At 55.2% G+C, this 17371-nt stretch overlaps 1 protein-coding gene and 1 long non-coding RNA gene across 4 annotated transcripts; one reads left to right on the top strand and one right to left on the bottom strand.

The window, feature by feature from the left end:
* The first annotated feature begins 405 nt into the window (after positions 1–405).
* Positions 406–2026, top strand: LOC143660125 (uncharacterized). 2 transcript variants are annotated; one of them, XR_013163855.1, is made up of 4 exons: positions 485–531; positions 718–746; positions 1218–1330; positions 1970–2026. It is a non-coding gene; the product is annotated as an uncharacterized LOC143660125 (long non-coding RNA). The 2 variants fall into 2 exon arrangements; XR_013163856.1 differs by lacking the exon at positions 718–746 and having other exon boundaries at positions 406–637.
* A 3451-nt stretch (positions 2027–5477) lies between these two features.
* TNNT1 (troponin T1, slow skeletal type) lies at positions 5478–17365 on the bottom strand. Of its 2 annotated transcripts, none has more exons than XM_077130762.1 (14): positions 16966–17365; positions 14786–14828; positions 14675–14688; positions 14319–14348; positions 13996–14028; positions 13195–13216; positions 11342–11405; positions 10957–11073; positions 10642–10719; positions 8859–8972; positions 8536–8645; positions 6267–6357; positions 5804–5844; positions 5478–5592 (listed from the first exon to the last, which is right to left on the bottom strand). In XM_077130762.1, the coding sequence occupies exons 1-14, from the start codon at positions 17168–17170 to the stop codon at positions 5547–5549; spliced, it is 1008 nt and encodes a 335-aa protein (XP_076986877.1). In that variant the 5' UTR covers positions 17171–17365; the 3' UTR covers positions 5478–5546. The 2 variants fall into 2 exon arrangements, with proteins under 2 accessions (XP_076986877.1, XP_076986878.1); XM_077130763.1 differs by lacking the exon at positions 16966–17365 and adding an exon at positions 16392–16539.
* Between the last annotated feature and the right edge of the window lie 6 nt (positions 17366–17371).

Raw genomic sequence — 17371 nt, 5'->3', positions numbered from 1 at the left:
GGTCCTCTGGCATGGCAGGCAAGCGTCCTTGCCTGCTAAGCCACCGTGGCCCGCTCTATCCGTACCATCTTTACGATGCAGACCAATGCCTGTTTTGGTGCAACTGCAGAGAAAGAGGGAACATTTTCTTCTTAATTGTCTTTCTGAGGTTACAGAAGACCAGCATGACCAAGCACGAAATAATCCTCACCCTGAATATCCTGCACCGAAATGCAAATCGTGAAGGATGCAGGCACTTTGAAACAGGAGCAGAGACCCATAGAAATCACGCAGAAAGGGGCTGAAATGTAGGCAGGGGCATCAGAGTATCTCCCACCTCCAAGGAATCTAGGAGTAGGGACCCACGCCTAAGTCTTTGGGCCTGCGCAAAGAAATAAACTGCAAATCCCATGAGGTCAAGGGAACGCTGACCATAGATGCGAAGGGGACTGTGGGCCTGGTGGCTCTTGGGATGTGTAGTCCGTGAACCCCACAGTTCCTGAACCTACGCACCAACCCTCTTCACCCAGGGACGCTTAAAAACGGCACGAAGTAAATCTTCGGTGTATTCTTGTGGGTGGTTGTGGTTATGCATGTTGCTATGCATGACTGTCACCCATTATAATTGTGTATATTTGTGATTGTGACTGTGGCTGGGGTAAGTTGATGTTTGTGTAAATATGGCTATGTATATTTTTGTGACTGTTATTGTTTATCTGTGGACAACCCAATTTACAGGACCTGCCCAACCCACACAGTGAACTCTGGTAGGTTCTCCTGCCATAAACTCTATTAGCAACCTTGCATTAACTTCTATCTTTAGACTTCAACGTCTACCAAAAACAAAAATTATATTCCGTTACAATGGTTAAGAATTCTGGCTCTGGTTTCGACAGTCCAAGATTTGAATCTTATCTTTGCCATTTCCTAGCCTTATGACCTGGACCTTGTCTCTTTATCTATACTTCCTGGAGTTGCTGTAATAATTCAAATTAAGTATCTCATAAGTAGAAGAAGTTAGCTGTATATCTGCATCTTCATAGTCCAATTGTTAAAATTCTCTTCTGCCCATTTCTTTTCCACAGTGAAGATATTTCGCCTCTAAGACTTGCTGTTTTCTTGCAGTGCTAGCAGGGGAATTTTGATGTTTAAAGTTGGAACTGCAGATCATGCTCGCTGTTCATGAAAATAACCTCAGAAAGATAATTAAGAAGAAAATGTTCCCTCTTCCTCTGCAGCTGCAGCAAAACAGACACTGATCTGCATCGTAAAGATGGTACGGATAAAGGGCTGAACTGAGCACATTTGTGAAAGTATCAAGTTTATTAATCTGTCCAGTGTGGAGATAGAGGTAAAAATATTATAAGCCAGTTCTTTTTGTTTTTATTACAGAGATTCATTTATTTCACATTTCTATAAGCATATACATAGTAGAGTCACATACAAACATGTACAAACATGGTTTATTTAGTAATATATCCAAAAAAAATTGGAGTCAATGCTTTAAATACTTATCACATTTGAAATATTTGCCTTCAGACAAATTTTCAGACCAAATAAATTTATCTGCTCTCTGCAATCATGTGCTATCCCAGAATCCCAAAATGCTGTATCTTCTTATTTGACTTAATATCCTGTATTTATGATTTTGACAAATGTAAATATGTTTAAATTACATTTCTTTGCATGTGGATACATTATTAAATTATACCACATTAACATATTATCCTGAATTATAAGCAATGTTATGAATGCATAACCCTTCTAAAATTAAACATAGCATTATCAGTTTGCCTTTTAGTTTGCTTGCCAGCTGATAAAAAGTAAATACATGCAGATTTTTGTCTTTATACAGTTACTGTACTTATTTTCTGTAGCTGGAAACAAACATAAAATTTATATTTGCTTTCCTGACATTAAAAAATGAAAATCCCTGAGAGCCTATAAGGGGTTATTATTCAATTCACTGTTACCCCAATTTTTCCCCCAGGCCTTTCTTTCCAGAATCAAGACTAGTTTACTGCGAAATCCAAATGGTAGTTATCACAGGTATGTATGAGGCACTTTGGGCATCTTATACTCTTGAGTAGAACATTTTTGCAGTCAGTTTAATTTATATTTATTCCATATTTTCATATAAAACAGTTTTAAACATTTCATGCTGCATAATGCATAATGTTTCATAAACAAACGTTATCAAAGTATTACTAAATTGTTTTATGCATAATCAAGAAGACTGATGAGAGGAAGTCATAAAGCAACTTTTCTTAGCCTTTTCTATCATAATGGTACCGATCACCTTCATGTAATAAATAAATATCAGGTCAGTTTTCATTTATGTCCGTGGCAGTGTAACAATAAAAAATATTAAACTGCATTCAAAATTACAGCAATTTTTCATTCCTAGTGAATTCAATAGAAAAACAGCCCTAGCGGGTGTTCTACTTTGCTAACTGCCGGAATGTGATATACCAGAAATGGAACAGCTTTTAAAAGGGAACTTTTATTAAGTTGCAAGTTTACAATTCTATGGCCATGAAAATGTCCCAACTAAAGCAAGCCTATAGAAATGTCCATTCTAAGGCACCAACAAGAGGTTACCTGCACTCAAGAAGGCCAGTGAAGTTCAGGGTTTTTCTCTCAAGTGGAAGAGCACATGGCGAACATGGTCAGGGTTTCTCTCTCATCTGGAAAGGCACGTGGTAAGCACGGCATCATCTGCTAGCTTCTTCTCCTGGCTTCCTGTTTTACGAAGCGGCCCAGGAGGCATTTTCCTTCTTAATTTCCAAAGTTCGCTGGCTGGTGGACTCTGCTTCTCATGGCTATGTCATTCTGCTCTGCTCTATCTGAATCTCCTTATAAGCCAGTTCTTATCTTTGTTATTTCAAAATTTTGTTATTTCAAAAAAAATTAGAAGAGATATTTGCACAAAGGAGCCTTTTAAAATTAAGAGGGAATTATATTGTCAATGATGCTCCATGCCTGGCCTGCTTGCAGCATTCAAAATGCTAAAAATACATACATCGTGGGTCCCCAAACCAGCAGGGAAGAAACTTTGGAATTGTTAATCCCTTCAAGGACGGCATCCCCCCAAATGCATCCTTGGATATGGACATGGGGATAATGGGGAAGGAAAAGCCCCTCCCCAGAATACAGGGCCAGGGGCCACAGTGAATGACCGCCAAGGGCGTTTCTCCAGCTTGGATGACCAGGGTTTGCCAGCTCTGTTAACATATTCCTGTGTTCCCACCAGGTGACTGATGAGTCAGTCTCCTCTTTTCCATGTGGGAATTGGTGGTAGGTTGAATTCTGTACCCCAGAAACACAAATCCTTCATCTTAATCCATTCCTATGGGTGGGAACTCTTGGTAAATAGGACCTTTTGAGGGTGATATTTTTACCTAAGGTCGTGGCCAACTCAATCAGGATGGGATGGGGCTTTAGCCAATTACTGAAGGCCTTACAGAGAAGGCCACGGAGGGGACATCTAGGGGAGAAGCAAGTGCTGGAAGTCACCAAAACCCAGGGGGAAAAAAAAAAAAAAAAGAACCTGCATGTGCATTGCCGTGTGACAGAAAAGGCTGGAAGCCAAGGATTGTGGGAAGCCAGCCCCAGAATGCCAGTCTCCAGGTAGAATGTGTCTCAATTTTGAACATCTAACCTCAAAACCATGAGCCAATAAATTCCCTTTGCTTAAGCCAATCCATTTTTGTGGTATTTGTGATCAGGAGGCTAAGATGAAGATTCTATTGCAGTTTCCTTGCCCCTTCTTCCCCACTGTGGATTGTTTAGGGAAAGAACCTGTCTGGTGTTTATGGGATGCCAGACCACCCAGAGATACCCCCAGTCCTGACCGACAGGACTGGACTGACCACAGGAACCTGGGTTTTTGTCTTTGGGAGTGGGCAGTGTGTTCCATGTGCCAGAGCTACATTTCTGGGTTGGGGAGCCAAAGGGGTGGACTGTGACAAAGGCTACTAACTGCCTGCCCATATCTACTGTCTCCTTCCTCAGTAACAGAAAACTTAATTTATTTGGGGTGGCAATGAACCCACCTTAAGAACCAGCCTCCTTTGCAATTAGGGGTGGTCGAGAAGGTGTAAATTAAATCATTGTGTGGGGCTTCCAGAAAGGCTTTGTAAAGGGGGCCGGTGCAGCCAAGAGGCACACACTTTTGGCCTGCTCGCTCTCTACCATCTTCCTTCCTGGAAAGTGCATGTGATCGCCAGAGCTCCAGCAATCATATTGGGTCCATTAAATGACCTTGTGGGTGGAGGTAGAGTATTTGAAGCTGCCTTACCTGCCCTTGACTGCCTACCCCTTGCTGTCAGGTATGTGCCAGAAAGGAAACCCCTAATTTAGCAAAACCACTGTCATTTTGGGCCTTTCTTACTAGCAAACAAACATAACTTTTGAACAGCAGTGGCAGCCTCATACTGGCACTGAGTCAGGCTAGAAGAGAGACCCCGTCACTGCCTCTTCAGCCAGTGAGCCTCTCCCGTGGAGTGCGTCCAGACCCTTCATTGGAGATGTCAGCTTCACAGCCTGCCTGTGGATTTTGGACTGCTCCAGTCCCACATTTGCGTGAGACACCTTTATAAATCTCATATTTACAGCTTTCTCCTGCAGGTTCTGTTTCTCTAGAGAACGCTGAATAACGGGGGACAGAAGGAGACCAGGCCCTGAGAAGTCTACCAAATGGAGCCACCACCCCAACTTGCATTTTTTTGCAGGAGCTGCTATTTGGTGTCTTCCCAGAAGCCCGACCTACGGGCTCACTAAACCCAACATCACGAAGGCAGAGCTGCAAACAAAGGTATCGACTTGACTCTCCCTTGGATATTTTTGGGGGATTTTGTCTTGCATTTTTCAATTGAGATATAAAAGTCACCATTTTAAAGTCGGAAATTCAATTGCTCTTAGTATATTTCTAGAGTCATGCAGCCGTGACCACTATCTATCCGAGAACATTTGATCACTCCAGTGTGTCCATCCCAGCCTGCCCCAGACATGCACTCCTGTGCATTCTGTCTCCATGAATATGCCTATTCTGGGTTGTTCGACAGTGTGCTACAGTGTTTGTCCTGTTGTGTCTGGCTTATTCCTCGCAACATGTCTTCTTGGAGGTTCTTTCTCCCCTGCAGTAGCCCATACCAGAACGCCACTGCTTTTTCTGGATAGTTCGTCCACAGACCGGGGGGTGGGGGTGGGGGGTGTCTCCGCTTGCGGGCTTTTGTGAACACCGCTGCCAAGAACCCGCGCGTAGAGCTCTGCGTGGGTGTGTGTCCTCGTGTCCCGTAGGTACACGCTGGGGGTGGGGCTGCCGGGCCACAGGGGACTCCTGGCTTGACTTCCGGAGGAGCTGCCAGGCTGTCTCCCCAAGGGTCCGCACCCTGTTCCAGCCCAGCGGGGTGTGCGGGGCCCGGTCTGCGCAGCACCCATTTCACCATGAGACCAGCCGCATGCTCATGAAAAATAACGCCCGGGAGCTCGGCAGGTGTGAGAGGAGCGTTTATTTGCAGCCACAGATGGAACAACTCCGCAGGCTCCGGTGCGTCCCGGCGTGCTCACTTCCAGCGGCCTCCGACGCGGCCCTTCCCGGCCCCCTTCCGGCTGCAGGGGCGGGGGGAGGGGTCAGGAAGGGGGCCTCCCCGGCCCGGGACCCACTGGGCGGGGACGAGGATGAGGGGCAGAGGGGAGCGAGAGGGATGGGGGCAAGCAGGGAGTGGGGGGCGACAACAGGGAGAGGCAGGAGGGCGAGCGGGCAGGGGTGTGGGGCCGACAGGGCAGGAGGAGAGATCCGGGCGCCCGCGTCCACACTTACAACTTCTGGGCGTGGCTGATGCGGTTGTAGAGCACGTTGATCTGCAGAAGCGGGACAGAGCTGCGGGTCGGCCAGAGATGCCCGCCCCTCCGCGCCAGCCCCGCCCACCTCACCCCGCCCCTCCGCGCCAGCCCCGCCCACCTCTCCCCGCCCCTCCGCGCTATCCCCGCCCACTACCTCACCCCTGCCCCTCCGCGCCAGCCCCGCCCACCTCACCCCGCCCCTCCGCGCTAGCCCCGCCCACCACCTCACCCTGCCCCTCCGCGCCAGCCCCGCCCACATCACCCCGCCCCTCCGCGCCAGCCACGCCCACCTCACCCCGCCCCTCCGCGCCAGCCACGCCCACCCCACCTGGCCCCTCCGCGCCAGCACCCCCCACCCCCCGCGTCAGCCCCGTCCCGGCCCCGCCTTCCCGCCCGTCCGCCCCCCTCCCCTCCTGGCTTCCGGCAGACCCGGGTCTCACCTCGTATTTCTGCTGCTTCAGCTTCGCCATCAGGTCAAACTTTTCAGACTCCAGCTGGTGGATCCAGTCCGACAGCTCCTGGGCCTTGTCCCTGGCAAGGCAGACGGGCCGTGAAGGACGGGGCTGGGTCAAGCTATAGACCCCAGAGATGGTGAGAGACTTGGGCCCAGAGAGCTTGAGGGGACAGTCCAAAACCACGCAGCAAGCCTTTGTCCGTATCCGAACATATGTGACATTTCCCCAAGGGAGAACGATGTCGTGGTTAAGAGCCCAGGCCCCAAAGTCAGAGGGCCTCTAATTTCAAATCCCAGCTCTGCCATCCTGACTTGTGACTTTGGCAGAGTAACTCCCTCTAGGATCCCTTTTCCTTCTCTAAATGATGTAGAAATACAACTGTAAAAGAGATGCCTGGTTGCCTACCCAACAGCCCCTCCCCCATTCTTCCTTAGAAACAGAACCATGTGCATGGAAATGGAGTTGTACAACTCCACTCTCCCTTGCCGGCAGGGGTACAGATGGGGGTGGAAGTAGGCCATTGGGTGGGGCTTCCAGAAAAGCCTTTGTGGCTCTTCCTTTGCAACTTCTTTCATGCTTGGATCATGAATGTGATGGCTGGAGCTTCAGCAGCTAGTTGGACCATGAGGTAACCTTGAGTCAGAATATTGGGCTAAATGGTGGAGCAGAAAAATGAGGACATGATAACAAAATGTACCTCACATAGTTGTGAAAGGTCTCTTCTACCTACCTTCTGATTTTTTTCTATATGAGAAATTAAACCCCTGTATTTTAGGCTGCTATAGTGAGATCTCAGGTACTAGAAGCCAAACTTACTCTTAACTGATAAAAATCTACTGCCTTGGGCTGTCATGGGGGTGCAATAAAGCATGTAAAAACCTGGCGTATGGTAAGCACTCAATAAAGCTACTTCTAAGTATTCATTAAGTTATTACTAATGTTCCTTATTTCCTCTTGCCAGCTAATGGCTTTCAAATTCTCTCTCCTCCAAGGTGTACTTTATTTGAACATTTGCAGTACGTCATACGACTCTACTTTCCCTACCTAATAAATAAAGTTTAGGTAAGTTGGCATCCTCAAAAACCACTATGGAGCAAAAATTGTGAGTTCATGGGTGATGAGGATGGGGAAAAAGGCAAGGGAGTAAAAAGAAGCATTTACTACATGTTACTTTCTGCCAGGCCCTGCAGCAATGCTTTCCACTAATCCCATGCACAGGAGGGCAGGCCCAGCTCCAAGGGCTCCCGAGAGCAGCTGTGCACAGCCTCGCCCCCTCCTCGCTACCCTCCTCCCAGTGGCATCAGAAAGTCAGCCAGGTGGGAGAGTCTGCACCATGGAAATGGGCAAACATCACAGATCAGGGCTCAGCCTATGACTTGACAACTTGGTAACAAAGAGCAGGGATTACTTAACACAGTGATTGCAGGGACCTAATCCCAGCTGTGCCCCTTGCTGGCTGTGCAATCTGGGGAAGATTACTTAACCTCTCTGTGCCTCAGTGCCCTTATCATTAAAATGAGGATTGTAATAGTATCTACTTCATAGGGCTGTGAGCCCCCATGGGGGTCTGTTCTCCTACGATTGTCATCGTTATCATCGTGTCAGGGACCTTCACAACTCTGGGAGAGGGATTTTTCTCGGAGCTTCTTCCCAACAAGCAAAGCAAGGCCCCAAGAAGTGGAATGAGGCACCCGGCACCACACAGCTCGGGGTCGGGGTGCCGGGCCAGCTGCTTCAGAGCGCAGTGTCCTGTCGCCTCCGACTCGATGGCCGTGCCCCAGGCCAGAGACATCAAGCCTGATCCGAGGCTCCGGGGCTGCTTCCTGGCAACAACTGGGGCGGAACTGGGGTGTGAGGGGGGCTGGGGTCCTGCTGTGCAGGGGCAACGCTGGAATATTCGTGCCAGCATGTCTGGCTTTAATTCAGATAAAGGTGGGGCCTGCAGGTGTCCATGAACCATTGAGTAGGTAAACAGAATGTGGCATATCGGTCTGGTGGAATACTATGCGGCTGTGCGAAGGAGTGAAGTTCCGACGCATGTGGCTGCAGGGATGGTCCCTGAGGACAACATGCTGGGGGAACTATGTCAGGCACAGAAGGACAAATGCTGTGCGACCTCACTAATACCAGCTAAACACACCAGTGAACTTAGGAGACCTAGGCCTGCCCCCAGGGGCCGCCGGGGCTCAGACCCGGCTCTGCTGGCCCAGTCTCGGGCAGGGTCCCCGACCTCCTCCTCCCCAGGAGGACCTACCTGAGCTGGTCCTCCCCCATGTGGTCGATGTTCAGAGGCTTTTTACGCTCAGACAAGATCCGCACTTTCATCTCCCGCCCCGTCTGGCGCTTTCCCCGCTTTTGTTCTGCCTGAGGATTGGGAAGGAGACATGAGCTGGGGATCCCCTCCCACTCGGGACCCTGGGGCCTGGGCTCCTCCCTTAGGCCTGGGGGCTCCAGGGCCCCAGCCCCTCCTCCCTCAGACCCAGGGCTCCCCCAGCCCCTCCTCCAGACCTGGGGGTCCAGGCCCCCAGCCCCTCCTCCCCATCACCCAGGCCTCAGGCGCCGGCTGTCTGAACTCACCTTGACCAGGTAACCTCCAAAATGGGCCCCCATGTTGGACAGAACCTTCTTCTTTTTGGCATCATCCTCAGCCCGCTTCTTGGCTTCTTCTTCTTCCTTCCTCATCTTCTCCTCCTGTGGGAAGAAAAGGGTGAACCCAAGGCTGTCCTCTCCCAGGAGACGGAGGGCAAGAGGATGGGCAAGGTGGGGTCACTTCTGCACTGCGTGGATCTGGTCCCAGTGCCCAAGAGGCAGGGATGCAGAAGGCCTGACTTCCAGGCCTGGCTGTGTAACCACCTGCCAGTGCCTTCCCATCCCTGGGCCTTAAGATCCCCTGCAGCAAAAATGTAAATGAAAATGGGGGGAAAGGAGAATACCAGTTTTTTCTGAGTCCCTCTGGCCTGAAATGGCCAGTGGTGAGCTTTGCTGTGTAACCTCAGTTCAAACACTTAACCTCTCTGGGCCTTCATTTCCCATCCATGAGATCCGAATGACTCCTCAGAGGATCGCCAGGGAGGGTAAGTGGAGATAGAGGGAGGCTTGGGCCACTAAAGAGGCTGATGGCCTCAAGCCTGAGGAAGGGGTTCTAGAATGTGCTGGAATGTCTAGCAAAGGCATTACGATGAGCCAGAATGTCTGCACGGTAAATCCGTAAGTGGGACTTGTCCAGGCCAAGTCCTGCCCCGCTTTGTGGGGGAGTGAGGTCAGCAGGACAGTTTTCTGCATTTCCCACCTGGACTGAGGTTTCTATTATAAGATTAACAACGCAAATGCATGAGTGTACAGTTCTAGAGATCAGAAGTCTAAAATGGGTCCTACGGGCAAAACTCAAGGTGTTGGCGGTCCTTCTGGAGGCTCCAGGGTGACCCTGCCTTCTTGCCTTTTCCAGATTCTAGAGGCAGTCCACGTCCCGTGGCTCGGCACCGCTTCCTCCATCCCCAAAGCCGAGGCGGAACATCTTCACGTCTCCTGGCTGACGCTGACCTCCCGCCTCCCTCTTAGGAGGTTCCTTGTCTTTCAGGCCCACCCGGAGAATCCAGGGGAATCCCCCATCCCAGGTCCTGAACTTAACAAAGTCCCTTTCGCCATGTCAGGGCACACAGCCACAGCTTCGTGGATTCAGACGGGGACATTTTGGGGGCGCATTACTCTGCCTGCACAGCCCCCTGTGCCTATTTTTAAAAAGGGGTTCGCATGGGGACTCCACCTGGTGTCACGGTAGGTCATGTTCCTGGGGCCTAAAGCACTGGAAGCGTCCAACCACCCTCCCTTACTAGCCAGTGGTCAGCTCCGTGATGGGCAGGTCAGCAATTCGAGGGCATGCTGGGATTTGTGTGGGAGACACCTAGCAGAGGAGGGCAGGCCAGGGCTGCTGTGGCACCTTGCCGACCCCGGGAGGAAAGCCTAAGAATGGGGTCACCCAGTAGAGTGATCAGCTGGACTGGAGAGTTTCCTGGGTATGGGATTTCCAGTGAAAAAACTGGGAGAATCCTGGGCAAACCAGAACAAGGTGGTCAGCCCAGTGTCCAGATGTAGATGGGCAGAGGGATGGGAAGAGAAAAACGGGGTCTTTGAGAGATCCTTTGAGTCCCTGGATCCAGCCATGCCTGAAGCCAGCCTTGTGGTTGCATCATAACCAATCAAATTGTCCTTTTGCTTAACTCAGTTTAGGTCGGGGTTTCTGTCCCTTCTAGTACAGAAATCCTGGAATCCTTAATTCATAAAGGATCACAGGGAAAATCGTGAGTGGCTCCCGGGAGGTTTGGGGGGTGGGGGGTGGGGTGGGGGGCAGGGAGGCACCCACCGCCAGCTTGGCCTGCCGCTCGCGCTCCTTCTCGGTCCTGAAGCGCTGTTGCTCGGCTCGCTCCGCCCGACGCCGCTCCTGGGGACGTGAGAGGGGTGAGGGGCGCCGAGGGGTGAGACCACCCGGAAACCACCCCCCACCACCACCACTGCACCCAGAGCAGGCGAGGGGGGACAGGTAAGAGGGTTTGAGAGCCGCCACTGAAGCCTCTCGGCCTCCGGGCTTCACACAACCCTCCGCACCTCCCCAGGCCCAAGAGGTGGACACGCACGGGGAGAGAAAAGAGCTTGGGGCGCCCGGCCCCCCGGGACTCACGATTCGCTCTTTCAGCGCGATGAGCTCCTCCTCCTCTTTCTTCCGCTGCTCAAAATGCACGTCGATGAGCGTCTGCAGCTCCAGCAGGTCCTTTTCCATGCGCTTCCGGTGGATGTCCTGCAGGACGCAGCGGGAGGGCCCGTTTTCGCGGGCGCCTGGAACGGACGCCGGGCCCTCCCCCCCCCCCACCGTGTGCAGCCGGAATCCGTGGTGCCTGCACGACCGCCGCGCTTGCCAGCAGGCGCGAGTGGATTGAAATACTGTGACACTCTTCAAAGGCAGGAGGTAAGCCCCGAGGGAGGGGCGCCCTTTCCTCATTTGCACAGAGGCCCCATTGTGGCAGGGACATGGGCTGGGGATGGCGCCTGCCAGCCTTGCTACTTACATCGAAGTCCACGCGCTCCCCTTCCGGGATCTTTGGGGGGATCAAGGGAGGCACCACAGGGCGGCTGGGGACGGAAGGGGGGAAAACCGTGAGCCCCGGGCTGCACCGGCCCACGTGATGCTGTGGGTGGAAGATACCCCACCCCCGATTGTGAAGGCTTGCAAAGGAATGCAAGATATCTCATCAGCGATTTTTAGATTGATTACATGCCAAAATGATACAGGGGTTAAATGCAATAGACCACTAAAATTCATTTTTCCTGTTTTGTGTTATGCTTGCGGCTGGCTGCATTCTATTTCTACTGGGCCAATCCTCTCTGGGGATCAGCCCTCAGCCAGCTCCTTCATTTCCTGCCACCTGGGGCCTGCATTCCCTCAGAATTCTCTTTCCTCGGTTTCTGAGAAGCACCTCCTCCTTCCTCTCTGGCTGTCCCAGCTCTGTCTCCTTGTTCCCTGGTGAGCCCTTTAAAGAGAGTTTTCCTCTGGCTTCCTCCTGTCCTCCTTCAGGTGACATGTGCATGGCCAGCGTCACTGTCCCCTGACTTGTCATCTCCAACCACTGAGGACTCAGCCACTGTGTGCAGCCCAGACGCTGTCCTGAACCCACATCCAGGCCCACAGACGCCTCCCGAGCATCTGCGACCCGCAGTCGCTCAGCCACTTCCACGCACACACCTTGCCCCTAATGGGCTCATCGGGCCCCCAAGGCTCGGTTCTCCAGCCCAGACCCCTGGGGGTGTCCTCCCTTCCCCCCGCCTCAGGTCAGGGCCCCTCGCCCCTGTGCCATCGCACATCGGAGCCTCCTCCCTGCCTCCAGCTCCTCCTCCGTGATGACGTCCTTCTACCCCCACGTCTAAACCTGCCCCTCCTCTGCTCAGACTCTCCCATGACTCCGCTACTCTAGAGACAAAGTCCAAGCCCCGCAGCCTGGCCTTCAAAGACCCTCCGCCCTGGCCCCCGCCAGTCTCCAGCGTCCGTCTCCTCCCTCAGAGACGCACATCTCTGTTCCGGCCACGCACCATTTCACGGTCCCCTGGCCATGCCGCGTGCTTTCCACCGCTGGGCGTCCGCGCACGCCATTGCCTCTGCCCTCGAGGCCCCACCCGCCTGAGGTCTCTCCTCCAGCAGCCCTTCCCTGGAAGCTTGCATAGACCCTCACCTGTGCCCCAGGGGCTCCAGGGCTCTCTCATCCACATCTTTTTCTCTTGCTATCATTTTTTTCTCTCATTCACCTCTGCTCAAAAGCCTTCCATGGCTCCCCACTGCCTGACCTCCACAGCCCAGTCACTTCTTAGACCCTGAATTCCAGGCACAGTGGCTCACCACTGCCCATTCCAGCCCAGAGAGTTTCTGCTTCTGGGATTTTTTCTTCTCATGCTGGTTGTGGTCCCCTTGCATCTCCAGCATCACCTCCTCCAGCCCCTCCACCCTCGCCCCACGAGCTCTCACAGCTCCTCTGCCGGTGCCTTCTCAGGGTGGCCGGTGTCGTGATGCTCGAGAGGCCAGCTCTGCCCAGCCACCAGGCTTGGCACACACCACTTTCTCGGCCTAGAGCCCCTCCCTGCCTCCTTCAGCGAGCCAAGGGTATCACCTCCCCAGAGAAGCTTGCCTGATTGTCCAGGGCCCCCTGCCGGCTGCCCTGGAGCCCAGCTACTGCAGTAGAACAGCCCAGGGCAGTTTCACAGAAGGGGAAGACCAGGTCTCGGATGGAGGCTCCCCAGAAGTGTTGGTTGAAAGAAGGAACCCCTGACAGTTTTTTCTTTGTTTCGATTTCCCCATTCTCTGCTTTTCTCAAACTACATCTCTGGTGGTCTGGATTGGAAACCACTCCCCGACGCACCCAAAGAGTCTCACCTCGGTTTGGGGCGCTCCTCCTCTGGTGGTGGTGGTGGGAAGGGGGGGATACAAAAAGGATAATTAGCAAGAGTTCATGGAGGGGGCTGAGACCTGGCACACCCTGGAGAGGGAACCCACAAGCCTCGGCCCCCAGGAGCCCAGGGAGGGACTCAGGAGTCCAGTTCCTCTTCCTGCGGCTCTGGGAGAGGGGTGCAGGGGGGAGAAACTGGGGGACAAGGGAAGCCAGGGGGGCCATCCAGGGGAAGGGGAAACACGCATCAAATATACATTCAGAGCTGGTGTGGGATCTTCCCCCACCTCTGGGACGCTGGAGCCCAAACCCCAGGCCCTCGACCTTCTGTGCCCAGAACTCCTGCTTTTCCCCCACTGTGGGCCCCAAAACTCCCTCTCCTTTCAGACACCCAGGGGGTCTGTCCCCGGCCCCCTCCCCTCAGAAACCAGGACAGCCAATTCCTGCCCCTTCTGCAATCCCAACCAGGCTCCAACCTTTGAATGTATATGGGGGAGAGAAATAACAGACAGGGTCAGGGGCGAAGATGAGGGGGTACGGGTTGGCATCTCTCCGGCAGCACTCAACCCTTCTATGAGACCCCTGCAGGCGGGGAAGAAGGCTTGGGTGTGCCGGGCCCTTTAAGAAGAAGGGAAAGGGTTAAAGCCGCTGCCCGGCCATTTCCCTTCGTGGCCACAAGAGGGCGCGAGGGCTCTCAGGGGCTTAAAGGATGATGTCACGGCCCGAGGATATCGGGGTCTCTCCGGGCCCCCGAAATCGGTCTCGGGAAGCGAAGCAGCCGCGTTTACCTGGCTCTGCCGCCGACTCCGGCTCCTCGGGGGCTGGGGAGGGGAAGCGAGGGTTTGGGGGTGCAGAGTGAGGGGTGAGGTAGGAGAGTGAGGTGGGGGTAGATGGGATAACGGGGGGGGGACGAGGGGCAGGGGCGGCCACGCGCGGTGCGGGGGCGGGGAGAGAGGGAAAAGACGGAGAGGCTGTTAGAGGAACTGGAGCCGAGGCTGGCGGGAGCCCCCCGCCCCGGCCCAGCCCCTCCCCTGACCCCAGTGCCCCCCCATCTTCGGGTCCGGGGGACCCCGCGTCCAGCTCCAGATGTGCGGGTCCGAGCAGACCTCACCTTCCTCCTCCTCCTCGGCAGCCTCCTCTTCTAGAGTGGGGAAGGGGCAGAGAGGTGGAGGTGTCAGGGGCTCCGGCGCGCGGAGAGGGGGCCATCGCAGGCGGGCGGGGGCGGGGCCCGGGGCGGGGCGGGGCTCCGGCGCGGGGAGGGGCCCTTGCAGGCGGGCGGGGGCGGGGCGGGGCTCCGGCGCGGGGAGGGGGCCTTCGCAGGCGGGCGGGGGCGGGGCGGGGCTCCGACGCGGGGAGGGGCCCTTGCAGGGGGGCGGGGGCGGGGCGGGGCCGCACCTGCTCTCGCCCCCCTCCCACTGGCGGAGAGGCACGCGGACCCCACCCTAAGGCCGTCCCTTCCCGACTCACCTTCGGGCTGCTCCCTGGGGGCAGGGTGGGAGGTGGGGGGAGAGAACGGAGGAAAGGGTTAGAGGGGTGTGTCGTGGGGGGTCTCGACGCCCCTCACGCCAGGCCACTCACTCTTCATATTCCTGCTGTTCGGTGTCCGACATCTTGGGGTGACCTGAGGACCAGAGAGAGGAGCGGAGTCGCAGGGAAGCAGGGGCTGGGGGCCTGGACCCCCGGGGGTGAGAGAGGAGGGACTGGGGGATCCCCGGGTGTGAGGGAGGAGGGGCTGAGGGAACCTCGGGTGTGAGGGAGGAAGGGCTGGGGGACCCCCGGGTCTGAGGGGGGAGGGGCTGGGGGACCCCTGGGTCTGAGTGGGGAGGGGCAGAGGGACCCCCGGGCCTGAGGGGAGAGGGGCTGGGGCCTGGACCCCCGGGTGTAAGAGAGGAGGGGCTGGGGGACCCCTGGGTCTGAGTGGGGAGGGGCTGGGGCCTGGACCCCCCAGGTGTGAGAGAGTAGGGGCTGGAGGAACCCCGGGTCTGAGTGGGGAGGGGCCTGGACCCCCTGGGTGTGAGGGGGAGGGGCTGGGAGACCCCCGGGTCTGAGGGGGGAGGGGCTGGGAGACCCCTGGGTCTGAGGGAGGAGGGGCAGAGGGACCCCCCCGGGCCTGAGGGGGGAGGGGCTGGGGCCTGGACCCCCAAGCGGCAGAGGAGCACGGGTTCTGGAAGATGGCCCTGCAGGTCCAGGCACCACCCACCGTGCAGCCCCCGCCCCCACCCCAGCTGTCCCCTTTTGTCTCCTGACAGGTCCAGGGGAATCTGATCTGAGCTGGGATTAAGAGGAGGTATTTGGGAAGGGACAGTGGCCTGAAGACAATAGCTGCCCCACCCCAAGGGCTATTTTGAGGGTTGGCGTAGACTGTGAATCAGAGGACATTTCCTAATAAGGGATGCGAGAATGGGGGGCTTCTGGCAGGACTGGTGATACCTCTTACCCTGCCCCCACCTCCCCTGCACCCCACTTGGCTGGGGGTCCTCCCACCTGTCTCCCCTCTTCACCTTCGTCCACCGCCACTGGGGATCATCAAGGGCAGCTCCTGCCTATGACCTCATCCTAACCCCTAAATACTTAGGCCCCCCCCCCAATTTCTGAGCTACCCCAGGTTCCAAGGTGCCCAGGTAAAGAAGACACCCTCTCCCCAAATCCCAGTCCTCCCCGATTCTGAAACCCCATTCATTCATGACGCCCCTGGATTCTGAGCCCTGCGTATCTCCAGGTTCTGCGCCCCAATTCTGGGTACTCCAGATAATGAGCCAGTACAGATGATGAAACCCCAAAGCCCTGATGCTCAGTTCGTGAAACTCCCAAATTCCATGGACTCAAACGCTAATACTCCCATCATAAAACCCCAGATTCTGAGAACCCCCAGGCCTGATACCCCAAACTCTGATAGCCAGACCTTTTGTCCTCCAAGTCCTGACACCCCCAATTTTTTAGATCCACCCTGCCTCTGGGACCTCTGAGTTCTTAAGGTGTTAATTTCTGGAGCATCCAAATCCTGGTGCCCCCCAGATCCCCAGAACCACCCAATCCTAATACTTTAGGATTAAAGTAAAGTCTGAACCTCCTAAATTCTCAGATCTCCATCTTCATGTCCCCTCTCCCTCCATACCTCGCCGCCCCTCTGCTGCCCCCTCCCCAAAGACATCCATGTCCTGGGGAGACCCCAGGGCCCTTTTACCTAAGGCGGGTCTGCGGATGCTGTAAAGGGATGAGCTGACCACTGCCGAAGGACCGAGGCAGCCCACGGGTTTATAGTCCCAATGGGCCCCGCCCCTGGGGGGGGCTGGGGGGGCAGCATTCCTTCCCTCAAACACTAGCGCCCTGCCTCCGAGGCAGGCTCCTCAGCCAGGGTCCAGGCCCCTCCCCCACCCCCTGGGCTCCCCGCTGGGCTCTGTGTCACCCCATGCCTGGAAGTCTCTGGACCTACACATAGGAGGCCCTTGGAGGGAGGGCTGGGTGGGGCGCAGCCCTCCCCATGTCTCTGGGCCTCCGTCTCTCAAACCTTGCTTGCCATCCGTGTCCTCCTTTGTGTGTCTGTCTCCACTCCTCAGTGCTTCCCTCTGTCTCCCTCTCCCCGCCCCCACTGCTTTGTCCTCCACCAGGATTCCACTCTGATGACAACAGGCCTAAAGCTGGGAAGCAGGTGTATGGGGGGGGCAGTGTCCATAGGGCCTGGCGTGACCTCGGCCCCCCGCCCCCCCAACTGACAGGGATCGGCTTGGGTAAACCTGCCCTCCCGGCCCAGCCCTGACCTTGTCCCCTCGGGGAATCTCCTGGCTCTGCATCTGTGTCTCGGGTCTCTCTGGGCCTCTGTGGTTTCCCACTCTGTGTGTCTCTCTGACTGCTTCTGCCCCGATGTCCCCGTTGTTGACTCTGGATCTGCCTCTGTGGGGGCCAGGTGTGGGTCACTCTGTGTCCCCTGCTCTGTCTTTCTGGGTGACGGCAGTTCTCCCTCATTGGCTCTCTAGCTCTGCCCCTTAGCGGGTCTCCACCGCCTCTGCCTCCCTGTGTGTATATGGCTGTCTCTCTTTGCACTTCTTTCCATGGTTCCGTGTCTTCCTTGCTCTCTCTCTCTCTCTATGCCCCTCCGTCTGCCTGACTCCGCCGGTGTGCTCTGTCTGTGTCTGTGTGTCTGTCCCCCAGAGCAGAGGGGCCGAC

This window comes from Tamandua tetradactyla, chromosome 16 (assembly GCF_023851605.1).
Source record: "Tamandua tetradactyla isolate mTamTet1 chromosome 16, mTamTet1.pri, whole genome shotgun sequence".
Classification (NCBI taxonomy): domain Eukaryota; kingdom Metazoa; phylum Chordata; class Mammalia; order Pilosa; family Myrmecophagidae; genus Tamandua; species Tamandua tetradactyla.
Note: the sequence above shows the minus strand (reverse complement) of the source record. Positions and strands in the feature narration are given on the sequence as shown.